Source organism: Quercus lobata, chromosome 6, assembly GCF_001633185.2.
Source record: "Quercus lobata isolate SW786 chromosome 6, ValleyOak3.0 Primary Assembly, whole genome shotgun sequence".
Taxonomy (NCBI): domain Eukaryota; kingdom Viridiplantae; phylum Streptophyta; class Magnoliopsida; order Fagales; family Fagaceae; genus Quercus; species Quercus lobata.
The window spans coordinates 21,532,605-21,554,704 of record NC_044909.1 but is presented as its reverse complement, the minus strand read 5'-3'; the positions used below and the strand labels follow the sequence as shown (position 1 = coordinate 21,554,704).

The 22,100-nt window shown below is 34.9% G+C and overlaps 2 protein-coding genes across 2 annotated transcripts; one reads left to right on the top strand and one right to left on the bottom strand.

The window, feature by feature from the left end:
- The first annotated feature begins 2,957 nt into the window (after window positions 1-2,957).
- LOC115993537 lies at window positions 2,958-5,041 on the top strand. Its single transcript, XM_031117478.1, has 2 exons — window positions 2,958-3,502; window positions 4,569-5,041. The coding sequence occupies exons 1-2, from the start codon at window positions 2,970-2,972 to the stop codon at window positions 4,723-4,725; spliced, it is 690 nt and encodes a 229-aa protein (XP_030973338.1). The 5' UTR covers window positions 2,958-2,969; the 3' UTR covers window positions 4,726-5,041.
- Window positions 5,042-5,138: 97 nt separating this feature from the next.
- On the bottom strand, window positions 5,139-9,051 carry LOC115993536. The gene is made up of 7 exons (XM_031117477.1): window positions 8,626-9,051; window positions 8,148-8,217; window positions 7,836-7,891; window positions 7,617-7,692; window positions 7,478-7,514; window positions 5,672-5,786; window positions 5,139-5,591 (listed from the first exon to the last, which is right to left on the bottom strand). Exons 1-7 carry the CDS (start codon window positions 8,904-8,906, stop codon window positions 5,366-5,368), a joined length of 861 nt encoding a protein of 286 aa, XP_030973337.1. The 5' UTR covers window positions 8,907-9,051; the 3' UTR covers window positions 5,139-5,365.
- Between the last annotated feature and the right edge of the window lie 13,049 nt (window positions 9,052-22,100).

The following is a 22,100-nucleotide window of genomic DNA, read 5'->3' as shown; positions in this document are numbered from 1 at the left end:
ATTATCACACCATAATATTGTGAGAGAAAAAAGTTGAGATGGTAAAATAATAAAAAATGTTAAAAGTTTTGATTTGAGATTAAGTAAATTTTTTAACTTTTAATCTCAGCGATCAATAGTGCTCATGGACATTATTTATTATTATATAATATATGCATTATTATAATTTTAAATAATTCGATAGTTAAGGAATGATGGATTGAACCGTAGATGTATCTGTTGAAAAACTAGTTGAAATATAAGGCATTTAGTGTATGTTTGGATAGTGCTGAAAAGCACTTGTGTTTGCATTTCACCTTTTTTTTTTTTTTTTTTTTTTTTTTTTTGAGAAGAGCGTTTCACATTTTCGAATGTGGGACCCATGGCTACAGTGTAGGAAGAGAAAAGTGTTTTCAGCAAAATTATGATTTTTTAATGGGTCCCGTGCACTGTTCACGGGACCTGTTTTTAATTTTCAGTAATAAGCAGTATCCAAATAGACCATTGGTAACATATTTAGGCATTATATATTCATTACATGTAGGTCACATGCAATTATATTTAAATATATAATTTGGAATATTGGGCCATTTTGGGTGGTTGGGAGTATCATGATCAAATTAGAGAAATTTTGACAGGGAATGGTTAGTAGGTACGATGTTAATGTTATTGAGCGATTGTATCGTGATTCATGTGAAGTAATCAAATGGAAGATAATCTCTAGAAGGGACTCATTTGGGCATATTTTGGTCGGGCATGGATCTCGCATAATTGACCAGTAATTTAATTTTCTTGGATTGGTTTTGAGTCAAATTTACCTTTCCCGAAGCTGAAAAAATGCAGGAGAATATGATGCTTAATTGATATGGCAATCCAGAAAATATGATGCTTGCTGGATATTAATATATATTCATATTTAGTATGTATCACTGTATAATTATATATTGCATGCTACGTAAGGAAAATAATTTTTGCAGAAAAAGTTACATGAAACATGGTACTTCTAGAAAATGGTAGGAATTGTCAATACACTTTTAAGTTGTAACTAATATAAATGTTATTAACAGGTTTTTATATTTTTCATAAAAGTAATGTCAAAAATTTTCTATTATGATTTATTAATAATTGCCTTAAGGGCATCTGTTAACATGACTCATATATTTATGATAATTTATATTAGTTGATTTGAATCAGGTTTTGGAGGTTAGTTTGGAGATGACCTATGCATTTGAGAGTAAATATATTTAGAGTGATTAAGGCCCATTTGGTAATATTATTCTAGTAATATTGTTTAAGTGTTATGAAAGTATGTGTAAATGAAAAGGTGTTATAGAAACACGTGTTGTGTTGTTTAAACAACATAACCAAACAAGCTCTAGATTTATGTGTTACATACCAATGTTGTTAAAAGCGCATTTAGGTGCTCTTAAAGCTTAAGGGCCCGTTTAGTATGTGTGTTTAAACAACAATTTTTAATTTTTTTAGAAATATGTGTGGATGAAAAAGTGTATAAAAATGCGTATAATGTTATTTAAAAACTGAAAATATGTGTTTAAAATTATGTGTGTGTTTGGCAAAAATTAAAAAGCCAACTTATTTTAGTATTCAGCTTATTTTTACTATTATTTATGGGTCTCACTACACTTTTTAGTACTATTCATAGGTCTTAGTACTGTACTATTTCAGCTAACTTCTACATTTATTTACCGTACTTTCAGCAAACAATTTTCAGTTTCAACAAAATAAGCGGATTCCCAACTGATATACCCAACAACCCCTACAACTTCCAAATCCTAAAATCTAAAATATTTTGTTCAAAGCGAAACTCGTTTAAAGAAGCGTCTGATCAGGCTATCAGCATGCTTTTCAGATGTTTTTTCCAAAGCACATAGGCATAGCACAGCTAGTAAATGGAAGATAACTATTAAAGTAAAGTCTAGAATTTCTTACACAAACTGTGTAAAATGGCTTGTGTGTACAGCAACATTTTCCCTTAAATAGATGCCACAATGATGATAGTCAATATTTAATTAAATGTTGACCCCGTGATAAAATCCAGTATGCTTATTTTCAAATTGATTACTAAGATTAAAAATTATAGAAACTCTATGGGATGGTATTACCTTCATAATTATATATAAATAAATAAATAAAATAAAATCTCCTTAAGAACTCTAGGGAAACTTAATCCAATGCTTTATTTTAATTTAAAACTCTTTAGTTTACATGGTAAACGAGATTATATTGGTTTGAAATTAAGGAAGCGATCATTGATTAGACACAAATAAAAAAAAAATGCCTTTTATTGTTTAGTGTATTAGGAGATTACAAATTTTACTACGTTAGTTTTAGAAAAATCCGACTTCTACAATACTTTCACAATAAATTATAGATAGTAAGTTGTTATTAGTTTTAATTTGAATTCACAACTAAAATGATTTTTTTTCTCAACTCATAACAACTAATAATAACCTAGTACTTAAGATTTGTTATAAAAATATTGTATATATAGCATTTCTCTAACTTTTAAGTCATCACCAATCACATTTATTATCATATAAGTTTGTAGATGTTTTGTAGTGTAAAATTAATTAGTAGTAGTAGACTTGACATTTTATTTTATTGAAGAACTCATTTAGACATTTATTTATTATTTTTTGAAATTATCAACCAAAAAAAATCACTTTCATTGTAACTGTAATTTTTACGGTCTCCTTTTTTTTTTTTTTTTTGGGTAGTAAATTGGTTTTTTGTGTTAGAGCTTGACCGGGTCTCGAGGTTGAAGTTTCGAAAACAAACACATCCAAATTTAGCATGGAAACGAAGCAGAACCAGATCGTTATTCACATGATGTAAGCTAATTAAAATTTGTTAATAGTTGTCCATCTCGATAAACACATAGAAAATCATGACTTACCGCTTATTATATTATTACACACTTCCTAGCTCCTTCCAAAGCCTTTGTGTAGTGTTTGTTAATAATTCGGTCGATGATCAATAATATCAACAGTACTGGAGGAGGGCCATGCACGGCCCCCATGCAAGGTGGTGGTAGTGGGAACGGTACCGGCAACCCTCCGGCGTTGCGGAAGGTAATGGTGGTGGCAGAGCCAAACCGTGAGTCTGTAGTTGCATTGCAATATGCTCTTTCACATGTATTGTTTGAGCAAGATGAATTGATTCTTCTTCACGTTGAGAATCAAAACCCATCATGGAAATACACATTCTCTACGTTTCTTAAAAGGCCTAGTGTAGGCTCATCATCCTCATCATCTTCTTCATCCTCAAACATGGGATCCTCGGAAGGAGGTGGATCATGTGGAGCTGTACCTGTGGATGTGGATTTTCTTGAAGAAATGAAGAGTGCATGTAAGGTTGCTCATCCTAAAGTTAGAGTCCGTGTAGAGAGGGTGGAAATGGAAGGCAAGGACAAGGCAAATACTATTCTTTTCCAAAGCCACCAACTTGGGATCGATGTCATAGTTATAGGGCAGCGCCGGAGTCTTTCAACAGCAATATTAGGGTGAGTTTTTAGAGTAACATATCTTTTAGTTTTAATTTCACGTTACAATATGTATGGTGGATAGAAATTCAAGTTATTCTAATATTTCCTATCAAAAAGAAAGAAAGAGAAAAGATGTTCTAATAATATTACATGGTTCAGAATTTGAATAACAAGAAACGAAAATAGTTTTCTACATGGATTAACTTTCTTTTTCTTTTTGTAATTGGATAAATGTCATGTAAAATATCATCTTACACTCATTTTACAATTAAAAACCACAATTAATGTGTTGATGTACACATTTGATATGGAGAAAAGGAAATATCCACATTTAAAATATGAAAGTAGATGTTAAAATGTAAATGTGAGAGTATCATTATCTTAAAAATAAAAGCTAGGCACAATTTTCCTACCATATATAAAGCAAAGATTATTATAAACCATTAATGATTAAAGAATGTATGTTACTTGCTAATGAATTTTAGGATAACCAGTACTTTCCTCTCTGATTGAGAGACATGCTTCAACAGTTATACATAATAATATAAAACAAAAAAATGGTATGATAGAAAAATTGTTTACTTCCACCGTACACCTCTTAAACTAACTCCATTTCCTGCTATCTATTCATTCGAATTTTATGAAAGAAAAAGAGCGAGCACCCATTGCACGTGAATTTCACAAAACTATTTTGAAGAGTAATGCTAAAGACACAACAATTTTCACAACAATTGTTTTAACAAGTTATTATTAATTCTCATATAGACCCACCACTGAAACTACTTTATTATCTACCATTATCAACTAGTTACTTTAGAGAGTTGTGAAATTTGTTATGAATTTTATTGCGCCTCTAAACCAATTGCATTTTGAAACCAAACATGGTTTCCAACCTAGCAAACAGAAAAGTTGTTCCCTAGTCCTCGGAAAGCTCATTTTGGTTTCAAGAAACAATTTGTAGTTCTTAACTTACACAAATTAATTCTTGTTTATATTTTTTTTTCTTAACAAGTTCTACAAAATTTTAGACTGTGAACACAATTTATTTCCTAATCATTTATTGCATCTCTTTGTGTACCAACAGACATAAGCGGCCTCTTAGAGGAACAAAAGTGGTAGACACGGCAGAGTACCTGATCGAGAATAGCAAGTGCACCTGTGTTGCAGTGCAGAAAAAGGGCCAAAATGCAGGCTTTCTTCTCAATACAAAAACCCACAGGAATTTCTGGCTCCTGGCGTAAGCACTCAAATCTATTCAGAGTCGCTCGCACTTCTTCAAGTTCTCTGTATGGCAGTCAATTGGCTCTATTCAGTTGATGTTTAATAGAAAAGCTTGACTGCTTTGAGTTCAAGGAATCAGCTGACTGTTAGATTGACTGAAATGGATTTCTCTCATTGCTTTCCTTTAGCTATGAAGTGAACCATATGCATGATTTTTCTCTACATCCAATGCAAGAAGATTGTATATATTTGCAACAGGCAGTCTCTTGATAACTGACCATACAAAAATAAGATTGAAGCCAACTTTACTTTTCCTTTCTCTTCTTAAATAACTTTTGGGCATTTTTTTAAATAAATAATTTGATAGTTACACCAATAGAGGAGGGAGGATTTAAACCTGGACATTCTCGTTGGAATTACAAGAATGTGGCAATGGAGTTACAAGCCTCTTCATCTTTTCGGCCATTGAGAAATGAAGCAATTTACTTTTATGATATTTAGTATTTTGGGGTGGGTGGGGGTTCTAAAAAGAAAAACATTAGGGAATTATGGCACATTGCATTAGATATGGCCTTAGAGCCATGTAAGATAAGGGCACAAGAAAGCATGAGAGCCATTTTATAGGACAACGCTTTTGATCATGACAAAAAGAATAGAACTTTAAAGTTCATCACGCATAGGTCTATCTAAAGGAACATCCACCCTATGAACTGCATTGTCATTTATGCCATTTGTGAAAGCCCCACCTCCAATCTTGGCTTGTCCCACCATACCAGCTTTTATGGCAGCAGTAACCTTTTGCTGCAACTTTAGTATCCCAAATCGCTTTGAGACAACATAAAGAACAGCACAAGAGAACAAGAAAAACCCAACTGCAAGTATCACCCTGTTCGGAGAAAGATTCAGTATGGACTCGTGTAAATGAAGATAATTAGTCATCAGAGAAAAATACAGTTTCTTCTTTACCTATCAAGGACATCTTGACGTTGCATTGTAGAGAGTAGGTTCCGGGTTCGCATCAACAACGAGCGTTGCCCTTTGTATTCACTTTCAGCCTTCTTTAATACTCCGGTTGATTCCTCTACAGATCCAACCAAACAAACACAGAACAAAGTCATGTCCCAAGTTCTTGTAAACGGTTTATGTTCTTTTCTTTCTTGTTTTTGACAAAGTATGGTCTACATTCATATACTAGGAAGCAATACAATCACATAAAAATTTGGCTAAATATTTCTAATAAATATGCATCTTGTGAGCATCTAACCAAAAAGAAGAAAGAAAACAGCATAACAAGATAAATCATAGGGGAAACATTGAACAAACAAATCACACAAAACTATACAACAAAATATTAAACTAAATTGCATCATCCTCATGGTGAAGCCTATATGATGACAAATCTGTCTCTTTGTCATTATTCACTTCAGGAGGATCTTTTTTTTTTTTTTAGATGACATAGGAGAACTTCACTTAGATTAGTTGTAGTCACAGAGCATATTGTAAAATAATCCTCACTGCTAATCAAACTCCTATGAGCAACTGACCCCACCCACCAAAACTAGTTACCGGCTAATACAGGGGCTTTTCACCCTTAATGGGCTAAGCAGTTTATCCTCATGCCCAGGAGGTCACCATAGGAGGATTATTCTATAACCTTTGCATAGGGTCCCAGTTTATCATGATAGATCACTAGGTGAATCTGTGAAATTGGAGGTGGATAAATGGGGTTACAGCCATAGGCCTAACTACATGACTATTTTGAAGAAACTATAACCACATCACTAGATCCAAACTAAAAACCAAAATCCAAGTCATTATTATCCAGATACATGAATTTAAGGGACAAACCCCACTTTTTTTTTTTTTTTTTTTTGCATAATTGCACCACAATTCTATTCCATCAGACCAAATTTCCTGTCCTTAAGTCCGTGAGTGTAATTTGATAACAAACATAACATATATATTGTTCTTTCAGCAAGCAAAAGAAAGAAAAAGGAAAATATTGTGCTTTACTTGTTAGAGCTACAACTTCCAACTAGTTGTGTAGGCTTCCCAAAAACAAATCATAATACTCAAGATAAAAATGAGCCAAGCACTTACTTCTTACACACACTTAAATTCAAGTTTTTGGGAGGATCAAAATTTTAGCATCCCCACACAGGATGAACCACAAGAAGATGGCCATAATAAAATTTCACAAGGGAATGGAAAATGATTAAGAATAAAAAATAAAACTGCATAAATCTTCTTACAACTATAACAGGCAGTGGTTACATATTATATAGTTGATTAAAGTAATAAAGGAGAAGAGCTCCAAAGAACAATTTCTTTCAGAAATCTAGGTAATTCATCTTGAAATATGACTGAGTAATGAAGAGGGAGAATCAACCACATACCAAAAGAAAAACCCAGCATCTTTCCTTTGTGATGCAACCCTAATAGAAAATGAATTAACATTTCTACTGCGGCTTCAAATGAATCCCATATATTGTAAGATTCTACTCTTTTTTCCCTAATTGATCATTGGGTTAAAGTAGATTCAACATCATTGATAAATCATGCAGTCATATCAAAATCATACCACAATTCTTTGATTCCTTAACTATTTAATATCATTTTTTTTAACCTTGTTTATATCAAATCAGAAAGAGTACCCAAACTGATTACCTAAAATGCAAGAAACAACCCGGATAAAAGATCAGATCTAATCCAGTATCATTATGATCAAACAATGTTAAATTTATATAAGATGTTGGAATTAAAAGGACGTACCAACAGTCATGAGTGTGCTTGCACTTCTTTCCACCTCCTATAAGCACAAAAAGATCCAGTGAGTAAATTAATTGCACATCCCACAAAAACACCTATTAGTCTATTACAAAACATGACAAGAAGAACTATAGCTACTAACCTGAACCATCAATTGGCGAGTACGCCGAAGGCTATCAGTGATGCTTTCAGCAGCAGATGTCATTCCAGCCTTTGTCCTGACAGACAATTGTAGATCATACACTACATTAACTAATCCACATTAAAAATATGACGAACTTTGTTGAAGTTCATAAAGTATGCCCAAAATTACAATCCCAGTATTAAATTTGCGAACAAATATATAGAGCATCATACGTACTGTAAGTTGCGTCTGCGAATTGTGGACTCTCCTCCACCACCCAGCAATAGCTCTCTCTGCAATTAACACAACTATGTTAAACCAAACCTTATTTCAGAGCTCGCCAATGTGCTCTAACTCAGCTGGAACCTCCTCCCCTCATAAGTTCTAGGGAGACAGTGAGGTCGTGCTCAAGACCCATCGTGTAAAACAAAATAAAATAAAAACTTACAAGCTTTTCACAAAATGGGTTACTTCAAAGGTGGGGTTTTAGAAATACATTTCGTCATTCAATTTTGAGGGGAGAGTATATCTAAACATGGAGTTGATTACCTCTTCCTGAGCAGCTTTCCTCATGTTGGCCTTTGCTTGTAAATTGGCATTTCTCAAACTCTGTCGCAAACTAGCAACAATCACAACAAAACACAAGCATTAATATTGAACATTTTTTTCTCTCTCATCTTTTTCAGCAATTCTAAGAAAACTAATAAAGCACAGGGCATTGTATTTGGTTGCTGAAAAATGGTAAAAGAACAGAGAATTATACTAATTATAGTTGAACTCACTATATTTCATTTCCAACATAATCCTCTAATCAATGCAATCGCTTTTAACTAGTTGGCTTCAAAGTTCAGTTCCTATCAGGCAATTCAATTTATAATTAAAAAAAAAAAAGGAGAATTCAACAAAAGAGTCCAAATTTTCTTTTTCTCTCTATCCCTTACCCAGTTCACTTTCCTACATTTTCTCAGCAACCAAACCTAGAGTACAATCTGAAATTTCACAGAGAAAGAGGGAGAGGATTGAGTACTTGTGGGATTCGTTTTTCCAGGAATCGAGCAGAGTTGTAGCGGATTGGACTTGATCATCGGTAGGCAACTGTGGCGCGAGAAGATCGAGCCTGAATTGGAGCGAGGAAAGCAAAGCCAAGGCGTCCTGTGCAAGCCCGTTCAATCTCGGAAGCGAATTCGAATTCTGTTCCTCCCTATGTTTACCGTACCCTTCAATCGCCTTTATATGCTCTTTGGCCCGACTATACGCTTCGTCCCATTCCTTCTTCGCCGTTTCTACAGCCTCCACCACCTTGTCCATCCAGATCTAGAAACAAGTCTAATTCCTTTTTTGTTGGGTTGCCGAGAAAATGCGGGAAAATATAAAATGGAGATTTTCTTGGTTCAGAAATAAAAATGATGGGTGGAGAAAGAAGAAAGAAGAGGAAGGGGAGAGAGAGAGAGAGAGAGAGAGAGAGAGAGAGAGGGTGAAACGCACCGTCTGTACTCCGGATTTTTTAGAAAATAACTACAAAACAAACCATATAATTAGTTAGGAAACGTTTCAAACTAATTTGGTATCTAGCAATTCGAGTTTAGAGGATTCGATTTCTGGGTTTGTTATTTATTATTTTGCCATCAGCTGAGGTGGCCAGATTGTCCACTTAGGCGAGAAATCAAGTTTGTTGGACTCAGTATCTAAGCCTAGAAACCGAGTTCATTAGACTCGATTTTTATACATGTAAATCAAGTCCTCTGAACTCGGTTTCTTTGTATAAAAAACGAGTCCAAGGAGCATCGTTCCATCAGTTCCTAGTCTCATCACTCCCATCTCACAGCAGCATCAGTTCCCCACAGTAACAACATCGAGAGGGTGAAACGCACCGTCTGTACTCCGGATTTTTTAGAAAATAACTACAAAACAAACCATATAATTAGTTAGGAAACGTTTCAAACTAATTTGGTATCTAGCAATTCGAGTTTAGAGGATTCGATTTCTGGGTTTGTTATTTATTATTTTGCCATCAGCTAAGGTGGCCAGATTGTCCACGTAGGCGAGAAATCAAGTTTGTTGGACTCAGTTTCTAAGCCTAGAAACCGAGTTCATTAGACTCGATTTTTATACATGTAAATCAAGTCCTCTGAACTCGGTTTCTTTGTATAAAAAACGAGTCCAAGGAGCATCGTTCCATCAGTTCCTGGTCTCATCACTCTCATCCCACAGTAGCATCAGTTCCCCACAGTAATAACATCATGTGGGCATATTAGTCCCCCCACAGCAGCATCAGTCCCCAGCCCTCCATGTGTCCGTGGGTCCCAGCTGGACCTGTCCCTCCTTACCGTGGGGTCTCACAGCTTCTCTAATACTCTTCAAAAACTCAGCTCTTCTCTTCAGAAACTCAACTCTATGAAACAACTTTCCTAAACTCACTTGCACTCACAGAATACTTATCTCACACAACACTCTTAGGTAATGTTTTTACAATATTGTGATTATATGCTAGTTTTTTTTTTTAAAGAAAAAATTAGAACATATTAGGAAAAGTTTTGTTTTTCTTATTTGTTAGTGTAAATATTGTGATTAATTTATTTGTTAGTATATTGTGATTATTTGCTAGGTTTTTTTTAAAGAAAAATTTAGAACATATTAGGAAAAGTTTTGTTTTTCTTATTTGTTAGTGTAAATATTGTGATTAATTAATTTGTTAGTATATTGTGATTATTTGCTATTTTTTTTAAAAAAAAAAATTAATATTAGGACACATTTATATAAGATCATAAATCTACTTAAGAAAAAATATCTATAATGACTAGTAATATTATGATTAATTATTGGGAATATTTAGTAAATAATTGTGATTAAATTACAACATATTGGGAAATTTTTTTTTTGTTAGTGTAAATATTGTGATTAAATTATTTGCTAAGTTTTTTTTAAGAAAATTAATATTGTGATTATTGGGAATATTTAGTACCAAATATTGTGATTATTATGTGAAAATTTGAGTACTCTAGATATGCAATTTTTTCCTTTTATTAGTTTTTTTATTTTTTTATTTAAGAGAATGTATAAGACTTTTTTGGCTAAAGGTTCTGAGCTCAAAATCTTATAAATCCATTTTTTTTTTCTTTTAAGGAAGTTGCAACAGTAAAATTGTAACATGAATCTGTCTGTGTGATAGACACATGGTCATGACCATGAATGAATGAATGTGTAAGGATGGTGCAACACAAGCACGTATGGTTTGTGAAAAAGTTACAAATATTTGGTGTTGTTACTGTTTGTAACATTCCAAGTTAGGAAAAAAGGAGCAAACTTTAAAAATAAAAAGAGAGAAAAAGCTGTCCATTTCCATAGCTCTTTAGGCTTTTAGGGGATTAGAAGAAGGCAAAAAGAACCTCCACATCTTGTAATGTGATCGTTGTCTCACCATGTGGCAGGTGGAAGGTGTGGGTTTCAGGCTGCCATCGCTCAACAAAGGCCGTTATCAAGTTATGATCAATCTCTCTACATGGGGTCCTATACAGCCCCTCTAATCCAACTCTCTTGACAATGTCGAGGACGCGATCATCCACCACTATCAGGCATCGTTTTTGCAACTCGTCATTACAACCACGGCATTTCAATGCCCCCGAATCCTGCACATGATAGAACCATGGTGATGAGATGCAATGTGCCATAAGGGTGTAACCTTTATATAAGGGTGTGCAATAGTCTGCCAATCTAACTTAACCTAACTAATGGGCATGACTATGCATTCAAAGCTAGTAATACCATTAACAAACTTAGAATTTTAGAAATGGAAAGAAAAAAAAAATCAACATAATGTAAAAGGATAAGAAGAGAATATTCAACAGGTGTTCGGTTTAATTTTACCTTGCCTTCCTAAACAGCACATGATCGATGATCTTTTAGAAACCTTAACACCGAATCCTTAATGGGACCAGGACCGAACTCATCAGGGATCTGAGCAGGAACAGCAGCCATACTGCACGAAGTTTAGGGAGTCAAGAGTAATATAAGCACATGTTGAAGATAAATTGGCAATGATCTCAATATATAGCCTAATTTCTTCAACAACAAATTACTATTAATTCTAGTTCAACAACAACAATCACAAATCATTAAAATCATAATAGTTAAAACTATGATGCTTTTCTCCCATCACATATTCAATGGAAGATGGACTGAGAAGTTTCAGTTTTGGTTTCAGATCACCAAAATTACTATAAATTACTACACACAGACACACTTCAATCCAGAAAACACTTATGCATCCCAGTTGTTAATAGACCCAGTGGCAAATGTCTTGAAGTGGTTGCTTAAATCAAGAAATGAAAATTGGAGATAGAGTCTCAAGAGATTATCACAGTGCATGTAACAGCCCCAAATTTCCAATAATTGTGTAGTTATTTTTCTTTTTTTGATAAGCAATAATTGTGCAGTTCTAAAATTCTAATACCAACCTAGCACGGAGTTCAAGAAACCAAAAGAACAACTACCACTGCAAAATCTCTAAACAAGCTTTATAATGAATTCTGAAAAAAAAAATGATTAAATAAATATATAATATGACATAAATAGTTTTAGAAATTTGCAGTTACAAAATGTAAAAGAACAAACTAAATTGCATATGAAATGCATTAGAAATTTTGTAGAATCCTAATAATCATGTCTAAAAGTTCTTTCTCAAGCATAAAATTCTATATTACTATTATCATTTGAACAGTTCTAAATGGAGACCTAAGAGCAGAGCAGAAGCAGCACTGAGGTGAGGGCCTATGCATGTATGGCCCTTACATAAATGCACTAAGGTGATGAAATTTTGAATTTTTTGTCACTTATCAAAAAATTACAAAAGCAGGTATGGCCCTTACATAAATGCAATTCCACAAAATTGAATTAATCGATAATTACACCTTAAAAAATGATGAACACATCAACTTTCTCTATGATCCCAATCTGTATTAAGTTAATACCTCGTGGATGCTATTAACATTTTGGACAGACTATGGTGATAATTATATGCAAGCTTGTTCCTGACATGAAGATGTCTTTAAAATCTTATTAAATTGCATTTTGGTACTAGAATATACTTCATATTTCCGCACTTCTTTTATAAAAAGAAATAAACAGTGGTTTTCTGGATCTGAAAGTAGTAGCATATCTTAACATTTTCTATTAATTATGGTAAACTCTTTCTAACTTCTACATTCCCCTTTTATGACTTTGAATCTTTTATCATCAGAACACCCTTCATTTCAATTCCCCAGATTTCCTATTTCAATAATTCAGTCCAAATACCAGCCCCATATGCAATATTTGCATTCAAATTCGAAAATGCTACAGTTTTACATGCTCAGATCACACTTTTTTTCCTTAACAAGTTACACGCTGAGATAAACATAAAATTAGCTTTCTACATGCAAACACCATCATAGTCTTCACAATAAATTTTGCTTTATAGGCCAGCTAGCAAGAGCACATTTTATTAAAAAAGCTCTACAAAATCAAAATCCATTGAGCACATTTTATTAAAGGCCAGCTAGATGACCATAATCAAAATCCTACATTTTCCTTGAATTGAACAAATCATTTGCCTCACAGCAGATATGGCAGCAAACTCTGCACCCCCCAAATATCAAGTACAATGCATGCCTCCATTACCAATAAACCCAGAAAAAAGAAAGAGTCCTTACTTTTTGTGAGGGTAGTCGGAGCCAACCACTGAGGGAGACAGACTGAGCGAGGTGGAGACGGAGCGACGGGAGAGCGACGGCGACGGGAGCTGGCAGCGACGGCGACAGAGGAGAGGCAGCGACGGCGACGGAGCGAGAGGTGAGAGGGAATGAGAGTGTGAGAGTGAGAGAGAGACGAGAGAGAGAGACTGAGTGAGAGGGAATGAGAGTGAGAACTATGTGTTTTGAAAGTTTTTTTATGTGCTGAACTATTTTTGTGTTTTTAAGTTTTTTTGTGTGCTTGAACTATTTTTTTGAGTGCTGCGATGATTGACAGGTGCCCAAAAGGAAACCGAGTACAATGGACTCGGTTTCCTTTAAATCAAAACCGAGTCCAATGAACTCGGTTTCTGCTCTTGTAAACCAAGTTTATTGAACTCGATTTATATGAATAAAAATCGAGTTCATTGAACTCGGTTTCTTGGCCTAGAAACCAAGTCCAATGAACTCGGTTTCTATCCTTACAAAACGAGTCCAATGAACTCGATTTCTTGCCTACGTGGACAGTCTGGCTGCTGGCAAAACAGGAAACTTGAGTACAATATACTCGATTTTATAACCCAAAAATCGACTCCTCTGAACTCGAATTGTTAGAAACCAAATTAGTTTTTTCCTAACTAATGATATTGTTTGGATTTTATAGTTATTTTCTAAAAAAATCCTCTATACTCTTCAACGTTATAAATGGGCAAAATGCAACGCACCGTTTTTGCATTCTCCCACAGTCCTACTCCTATGTCATTTACCGTTATGTGACACCGCCGTGCGCTCCTCCGGTATTATTATTTTTTGGGTAAATTCCATAAACCTACCCTTAGGTTTGGACTAATACCAATAAAGTCCACAACATTTAAAAAGTGACCATTTTAGTCCTTTTACCCAAATGGTTTGTAACACTGTTACTTTTTCTTTTTTTTTCTTTTTTCTTTGTTCTTTCCTCTCTCCAGAATCGCCTCTCTCTCTCTCTCTCTCTGAGTACATATTATCACTCACAACTCACAATTTCAAAAAATCAAAAAATTGAAAGATAAAGAAGAAAAAGACCTCGGAATCGACGAGATTGCCAGAAAGGCCAAGGCTGCCAAGCCCGCAAAGGCGGTCAATGATGGCGTTCATCTCAGCCTCCAAGGCGCTCCTCGTCCATCAAAGCCATCGTCTCCGATTTCATGTTCGTCGCCACCATTGTTACGGGTTTGTGTTTCGGTCACTGACACGGTGGTTTATCAACGCCTAAGTTTTGAGCGGTGCGTTTGAGTTTTAGTGAGTAATGAGTGAGAGGAGTTTCAAAAACCCGCTTAGACCGGTAACGTTTCACTCTCCTCTGCTCAGATCCGGCGACATTTCAATCTCCTCTGCTCAAATTCGGCGCCGTGGTGGTGGGTTTGCAATTTCTCTTCTCTCTTCCTCTTTGCAGTGGCGCTGTGGTGGTGGGTTTTGTAGTGGGTCGGTTTTGGTTTGGATTGGTGATAGAGAATTTGGTTTTTTGTGGGTGTGTTGGTTTTTTGTGGGTTTTGGTTTGTGTTTCTGATCTGGGTTTGTTGTGGGGTGGTCGGTATTGCTAATGGGTTTGTGAATTTTGTTGGCGGTCGGTGGCTCTGGGTTTGTGGGTTTTGTTGATGTCGTTGCTTTGCTGGTGGTTGATGGTTTTGTGGGTTTTGCTGGTGGTCGGTGGTTGGTGATCGCTAGCTTTGTGGGTTCTGTACTCAGAGAGAGAGAGAGAGAGAGAGAGAGAGAGAGAGAGAGAGAGAGAGAGAGGGAGGCGATTCTGCAAAGAGGAAAGAACAAAGAACCAAAATAATAAGAATAATAATAATAATGGTGTTACAAGCCGTTTGGGAAAAAGGACCAAAATGGTCGCTTTTTAAATGATGTGGACTTTATTGGTATTAATCCAAACTTCAGGGTAGGGACGAAATGGGTAATTAACCATAATTTCCCAACCATTTAGTTAGTAGTTCTGGTTCCTAAACTATATTATTTACTAGCATCTCGAGTCTAACAGACTCGATTTTAGCCTATAAATCGAGCATCAAAGACTCGATTTCTATGCCCTAATTACTTCCGATGTGGCATATTTTTTCACGTGGCGACTACATGGAAATCTAGTCTTTAAGACTCGATTTATAACCATTATAAATAAGAACAAATCAGATAGGAACCACTAGAACATCAGAGAAGAATCCAGAGGAAAAAAAAAAAGAGAGAGAGAGAGAAGATCGAGATCAGAGTGGGTGGCTTCAGATCGGCTTCAGACCACCGTGCGCGACCCAAGCCACGCAAGACCCAGGCCGCACGAGCCCCAGGCTACGCATGACCCAGCTCTTTCTCTCCCTCTGATCTGAGTCTTTAGGATTGGGATTGATGTGTTTGAGATTTCTTAAATTTGTTTTTGGGTATTTCGGCTTGTACATGAGACTTAAATTTTTTTTAAAAAATTTTTGGGTTAGAAATTGAGTTTTAGAGACTTGATTTCCAGGTAGATGCCACGTGGAAAAAATACCACATCAGATGTGATCAATCCATGAAAATCGAGTCCCAAAAACTATAGTTTTCCCAACCATCTAGCTAGTAAAAAATATAGTTTTGAAATCTTAACTACTAACTAGATGGTTGGGAAAACTAAATTAGTTACCCAGATTCCCTTCAGGGTAGGTTTGTAGAATTTACCGTTATTTTTTTTATGTTAGAAAAATATTTTTAATGGAAATTAAATTGAATAAATTTAAAACTTAAAAAAATTCTATTGAAGGAAAGTAAAATTAAAAAACTGAAATGAATTTCAACCAAATTTGAAGGGCGCAATTTGCATTTTAACTATTTTTTTTATTTTTTTATACATATATATTCTCATTTGAACCTATTATCCACTGTTTTAAAAACTAGACCGGACCGGCTGGTCCGACCGGTTCAACCGGGAACCATGTGCCAATTTGGTCCGGTTAAAAGCCTCAAAACCGGTCAATAACCGAAAAACCAGGGTTAAACCAGAAATTAAAAAAAAAACGGTTCTATGCCCGGTTCGGTTTTTAAAACCATGCTATTATCTACTATTAAAAAAACTTGCTAACTCAATAATTGTGACTTGTGAAATATTTTGAAAAAATTATTGTAATGAGGGGCATTCTGTTGACACCCTATTTTGCAACCCGTATTTAACCTCACATGAAGGGTAAAAGGGTAATTTCACATTGGAAATATGTATCTTGATTCTGGTCATTAGATCCTTAATCTCATTTTACCAAAATGATCTTGATGTTGTAACGATCAAATCGACTGGTCATGAGCCCTAATCGGACCATTAGATTGAAAGTTATCATCAAATCAAGTTTTAATGGTTGAGATACACTATTACAAATTGAGTCTGACTATATGTGATTATGAACAATTGATTTCAATTGGTTATAAATATAATCAATTTGAAATCGATGATGTGTCATAATTTGATTGGTTAGGACTACATTTTATGGTAGAGTTGCATACATCTAATTAACTAGATAGTTAAACATTAATTATTCAATGAGTAATTTGTGCAATTATCTTTTAATTAGAGTAAATTTAGAGCCAATTAAGTCTGAAATGGGAGTGATTGGAGCCATTTAATGTTAATTGGGAGCTAATTTGGGGACTTATTAATGTTAATTGTGCTGAAACCATTTTCTAACAAATGACCTCTGCTTACCATTTCATTGATATCTCTCAGAATATTTTGAATCTGTGAATGAGGTTATTTTTCCCAGAAACTAAACATCCGGGGCTTCAATTTGAGTAGAAGAATGAGACAATTCCGATCAGAATTGAGACATATATGATTTTTCAAAGTTGGCTCTATAGGCTGTGACAGCAGCTACGGGAAAATCGAATTTTGGCTTGCTCCTCACTCCCACCAATCTTTCCATTTAATGCACCAGATTTCCCCAAAGGCTAAAATGAGGTCTAGGTTCATGATTCCTTGTCAACTCTCATTAAATGGTCTTCCATTCATATTTCATCCACCACTACTATATAAATCCCCCTCTCCTTCATTCCAAGACAAAAAAAAAATCCCCCTTTCTTCTCTTCTCTTGAGTTCTAGTGAAGTTGAGTAGTCTTGTCATATCTTGGTCTTCCTGAGACTCAAGCTATTGAGTGAGACTCACTCTCCCTCTCCTAGTTCTTCTTTTCCTCCATCCTTAGGACCTCCATCAAGAATCTCCTCCTCCATTACATGGATCTTGCATGAAAGTATAATCCCCTTCCCTAACTGTTTGCTTTTATTGTCATGATGAGAATTTAAGATTAAAGCATGATAATTCTCTTGAATATGTTTGAATGTTCTTAATTGTTCTTATGTGTTCTTCACATGTTCTTAGTTGTTCATCACATGTTCATGCATATCACTAGATTTAATCTTAAATCCACATCAAAAATATGAAAAACATGTTTGTTTAGTAATTCTTCAAATCCTTGAATCTAGGTTATCACTATCCACACACATTCACTAGAGTTCATTTTTTAATCCAAACGTCATGCTTAATAAATTGAATTAGGGTTTATCACATGCACACACATTAAATTCAACATACAAATTGATTGACATATTGGATGATGTGATATGAATATTAGCCACCATAGTCTAGAAGACTGGTTTCACCGGGTAAGGTGGGTGCCTAACACCTTCCCATCTTGTAACATAGCCTCCGAGCTTAGATCAAGGGTTAGTAGATCAAATACTTATCCATGTAATTTTTGATTTTTAGATTGTAACTAGGAAATAAAACCATGTACTTTATCTTAGATTGTATCTAGGACCAAAACCATGTAATTTTCCTATGATCAATGTAAATTCAATTTCAAATTAATAAAATGAGGAATTTTTCATTCATGGTTTTCTTATTTTTCCAATAATTAAATAAGTGGCGACTCCATTGTAAAACCCTTAATCTAAAGGGAAAAATATAACTAGTCGAACCTCCACTTTGAGAGGCAATAACACGACTCCACCCATTTACGTGGATTTGGCCCAACCCATCATAAAAACGGGCCGGGGGCGCTGTCTCTCACAGTGGCGACTCCACTGGGGATATTGAGGGCTAAGCTTCAATTAGGTTATGGTGGCCAACCATGTCATTGTTTGTTTATTACTTTTTGTAAATAATATGTCTAATATGTCATTATTTTGCATGTCATACATCATTTGCTTGAATGAAATTTACTTTATTTGTGTGCTAGCCCGGAAGCCCGGTAGTATTAACCGTGGATTGTGGTCTTCTTGAGACTCACATACCCAGCGGTGAACCTACCACGCACCGCGACAAGGATCATCATGGTTATGCCATGGTGGTTCATAGGGACAAACTGTACCGTTCGGACCAACGCAGCGCTCCTGGCGTCACAAGTTGGGAGGTACGACGTCCTAGCTTGTGGGGACCTTTAACCTACCTTCTACCCATGTTGTAAAGACCCATAGAACCTACCTTTAGGTCGTTCCATGTTAATTGCATTGCATTATGCATATGCTTGGCCGTTGTTTGAACCATGATGAGTCCAAGTCCAACGCTTAAGCCCATCATAATTGTTTGAACCTTGTATGCTATGAATGAACTCAAGCCTAAAGGCTATGATTGAACTCTACTTGGTATAGAAACCCAAAATTGTTTCTTGAATTAGTCAAAGCCCAACACTTGAGCTTATCAAAGGTGTATAGACATGAGCAACATCAAAGGCTAAAAACTCACAAGATACATGCCTTCCAAGTGTAAGGTCAAGCCATTTCAAGCAAATTCCAAATGATCATATGGTTCAAGCCTTTCAAGTGCAAGCCCAAGCCATTTCATCATAATCAAGGTTCAAGCACACCAAGCCTCAAGCATCCTAAATGGACTAAGAAGAAGCAAGTGGCCCAACTTTGCCTTACTCCACATTTGGTTTGCAACATCATGGTTAAGCTTAAAGTTTTATTTCTATGTTTTTTTGAATTCAAAAATTTCATGTAGCATCTAATGAGCTTTGTTTGTGTATATATATTTAAAACAAAAAAAAAATAAAAAAAAAATCAAGATTTCCAAATCTTTCCCAAAAAAAAGAGAATTTTTCAAATGAAAAATGTCTTTAGACTAGGGGCATTGAGCCCTTACGTCATTTAAAAAAAAATTCTTTGAACTAGGACCATTGAACTTCCTAGTGACTTTTTCAAAAAGACCCAATTTTTTCTTTCAAGGTTAAAAAAGAAAAAAAGTCTCCTTTTCAAAATGGTACATGAGGATCCCTTTGACAAAACATTTTCTAAATCTTAATGTTTAAAGGCTTAAGCAATCAACTTGTACCAAGAAATGGTCAATTTCATTTGATCCATGTAAAAACTTTTGCTACTTGACTTAGAATATAAGAAGAAATGGTCTTAAAAGGCAATCGAAAAGAATCCATCCATTGGAAAATCCCAAGAATCCATGCACTTGATCCAATTTTCAAAAGTCTTTTGTTTCACAACATTAGAGCATTTGTTCTTTTTCTTTAAGATGAATTTATTAAAAGAGCTAGAGTCACTGTGCCTACAAGCAAGCATTACTAGGGATAGGAGGCCGTCTTGGTAAAACAAGATTATTCCTTAATACCTAGAATGATCATTATCCATTGCTAGCCCATTTGAGCCTTTAAACACTTAGCCTTTTTTTTGCATGAACCCACTAAAATCTAAACCTAGGGTGGGAAAATTCAAAGTATGCATGCTTAAATCTCATGTTGAAGAGGAGTCGACCTTGTATCTTTGAAGCTAATTGATAAAGCTCTCCTAAAAGACATGAAAGACAAGTGGAGAACTCATTAAGCTAAAGATAAGAGATCATCAAAGTAAAAGGAGTTTTCACTCAATCAAGGAAAGAGAAATGAAATTCCATCAATGTGAGAGAAAACAAAAAGGTGTGCATCAAGTTTGAAGAGCCTAAAATTCATCATACCAAGAGGAATACAAGATTCATCTAAAAGAGATTTCATCAAAAAAGGAAAAGATTCATCAAGCACAGAAAGGTGCAAGTGCATTGAGGCAAGAAAGAAGTCTAGAGAGTGCATCAAAATGACCAAAAATCATTAAACTGAGAAATACAAGGAGGGCAAAAGGTCCCCAAAAGTTCATTCAATCAAGAGATGAAAGACCAAAAAAAAAAAAGAAAAAAAAGAAAAAGAAAAGAAGCCCGCTAGGCTAAAAACCCAAAAAGGGGTCTAGGCAAAAGCTAGGGCCAAAAAAAAAAAAAAAACCGCTAGGCTGAAAACCCAAAAGGGTGGTCTAGGCAAAAGTTAGGGCCAAAGAAAAGAAGAAGAAGAAAAGAAAAAAGAAAAAAAAAATTGGAAAATCCTACCAAGTTGGAAACTTGAAGAAGCAACCTAAAAAGAGAACAATTTTACCAGATGAAAGTCTAGAGATATGATTCAAAAGGAATGAGCATAAAAACGATTGTTGATACAAGTGACCAATGAAGACTAGTGAGAAGATAACAAAGAAGAAATGAGAAAACTCCACCAATACTTGATTTTTGAGTAATGAATACTTGGGGGAAACATCATAGGGAATTTTGAGCCTTTTATATCTTTCATTTCATAACCCAAACCCAGCCTACATTACAACCCATGAATAAGACCTCCTTAAAGTCTTACTAATTGTAGGCGCATCTTAAACTCTAATAATATTTTCTCTTGAATTAAAAAGGAAAAATGCTTAAAATTGTCAAACCCCGCAGGATGACATGTCCGAGAAAAAATTTCTCAAATTCTCAAATCCACAAAATGACTCAAAAGAACTTCCAAACTTGGAGCACTATCCTTGTTTGCACCCAACAATGTGATTCATAAATATTATCACATTTCATTTCTTGATTGCCTTTGGAGACTTAACCTGATGATGTTCAAAAGGAAGAGGCAAATTTGATTACATGAGTTTAATGATCTTGATCCTTCCTAATCAAAGAGATTTGTTTGACTCTTAAACACTATGATTTGCCAAAATGGTTGTTCAAAGGATCACCTCTTGTTCATAATTAAAAAAATAAAAAAAAAAAAAAAAAAAAAGAGGAAGAAGAAAGAAGAAGAAGAAAGAAAGAGAAATCTCATTTCAAAAAAAAAAAAAAAATCAATCTTTTTCAAAATCCAGTTCTCTTGAACTACGTCTTGACCTGATCCTCTGTGACAGAGGTACATAGGCAACCTTGCAGAGGCTCGATCCCTTTCACTCAAACAACCTTGGAGAACAAAGTCAAAATAATGTGACAAAATTGTTTGGGTGCATGTTAGGCTAAACTCATTTGTTTTGCATTAAGCATGTTTAAACTTAGAGCATTGGCCTATTTATATTGTATGCAAGTTTTCAGGATAATTGGTTTCTAACAAGCTAGAGAAAGAAAGCCTTTTTGCAGGAACCAATGATGACGGACCGTGATCTTCTTTCATGTTCCCCAATTGTTGCAACATCAAATGAACTCAACTTCAATTTAAGCATGGAATATGCCTCAAACTAGGGGCATTGGGAATTAAGCAAGGACTTATCCAGTAATCTGCATCAACTCCCAACCAAAGTTGTTCTCATTCAAAGGATAGGTTTTTCAAAAAACATCATCATGAATAAATCTTCATCACTTTTACTCCATCTTCATCTTCTTCACTTTTTGATAATGAACAAATCTTCATATTTCAAAAAAAAAAAAAAAATTCAATTCTTTCTAATTCTTTCCAAAAAAATAAAAAAAAAAAGAAGAAATTTTCAATTAAAGGGCCTTGGACTAGGGTTTGGGCTACGTACTTTCTTAGGGTT

Coding starts and splice junctions, on each gene's coding strand:
- LOC115993537 (XM_031117478.1), top strand. CDS start 2,970: ATGATCAATAATATCAACAGTACTGGAGGAGGGCCATGCACGGCCCCC. Junction 3,503..4,568: donor CTTTCAACAGCAATATTAGG/GTGAGTTTTTAG, acceptor GTGTACCAACAG/ACATAAGCGGCCTCTTAGAG.
- LOC115993536 (XM_031117477.1), bottom strand. CDS start 8,906: ATGGACAAGGTGGTGGAGGCTGTAGAAACGGCGAAGAAGGAATGGGAC. Junction 7,892..8,147: donor GGAAAGCTGCTCAGGAAGAG/GTAATCAACTCC, acceptor TGTTAATTGCAG/AGAGAGCTATTGCTGGGTGG. Junction 7,693..7,835: donor ATTCGCAGACGCAACTTACA/GTACGTATGATG, acceptor ATTGTCTGTCAG/GACAAAGGCTGGAATGACAT.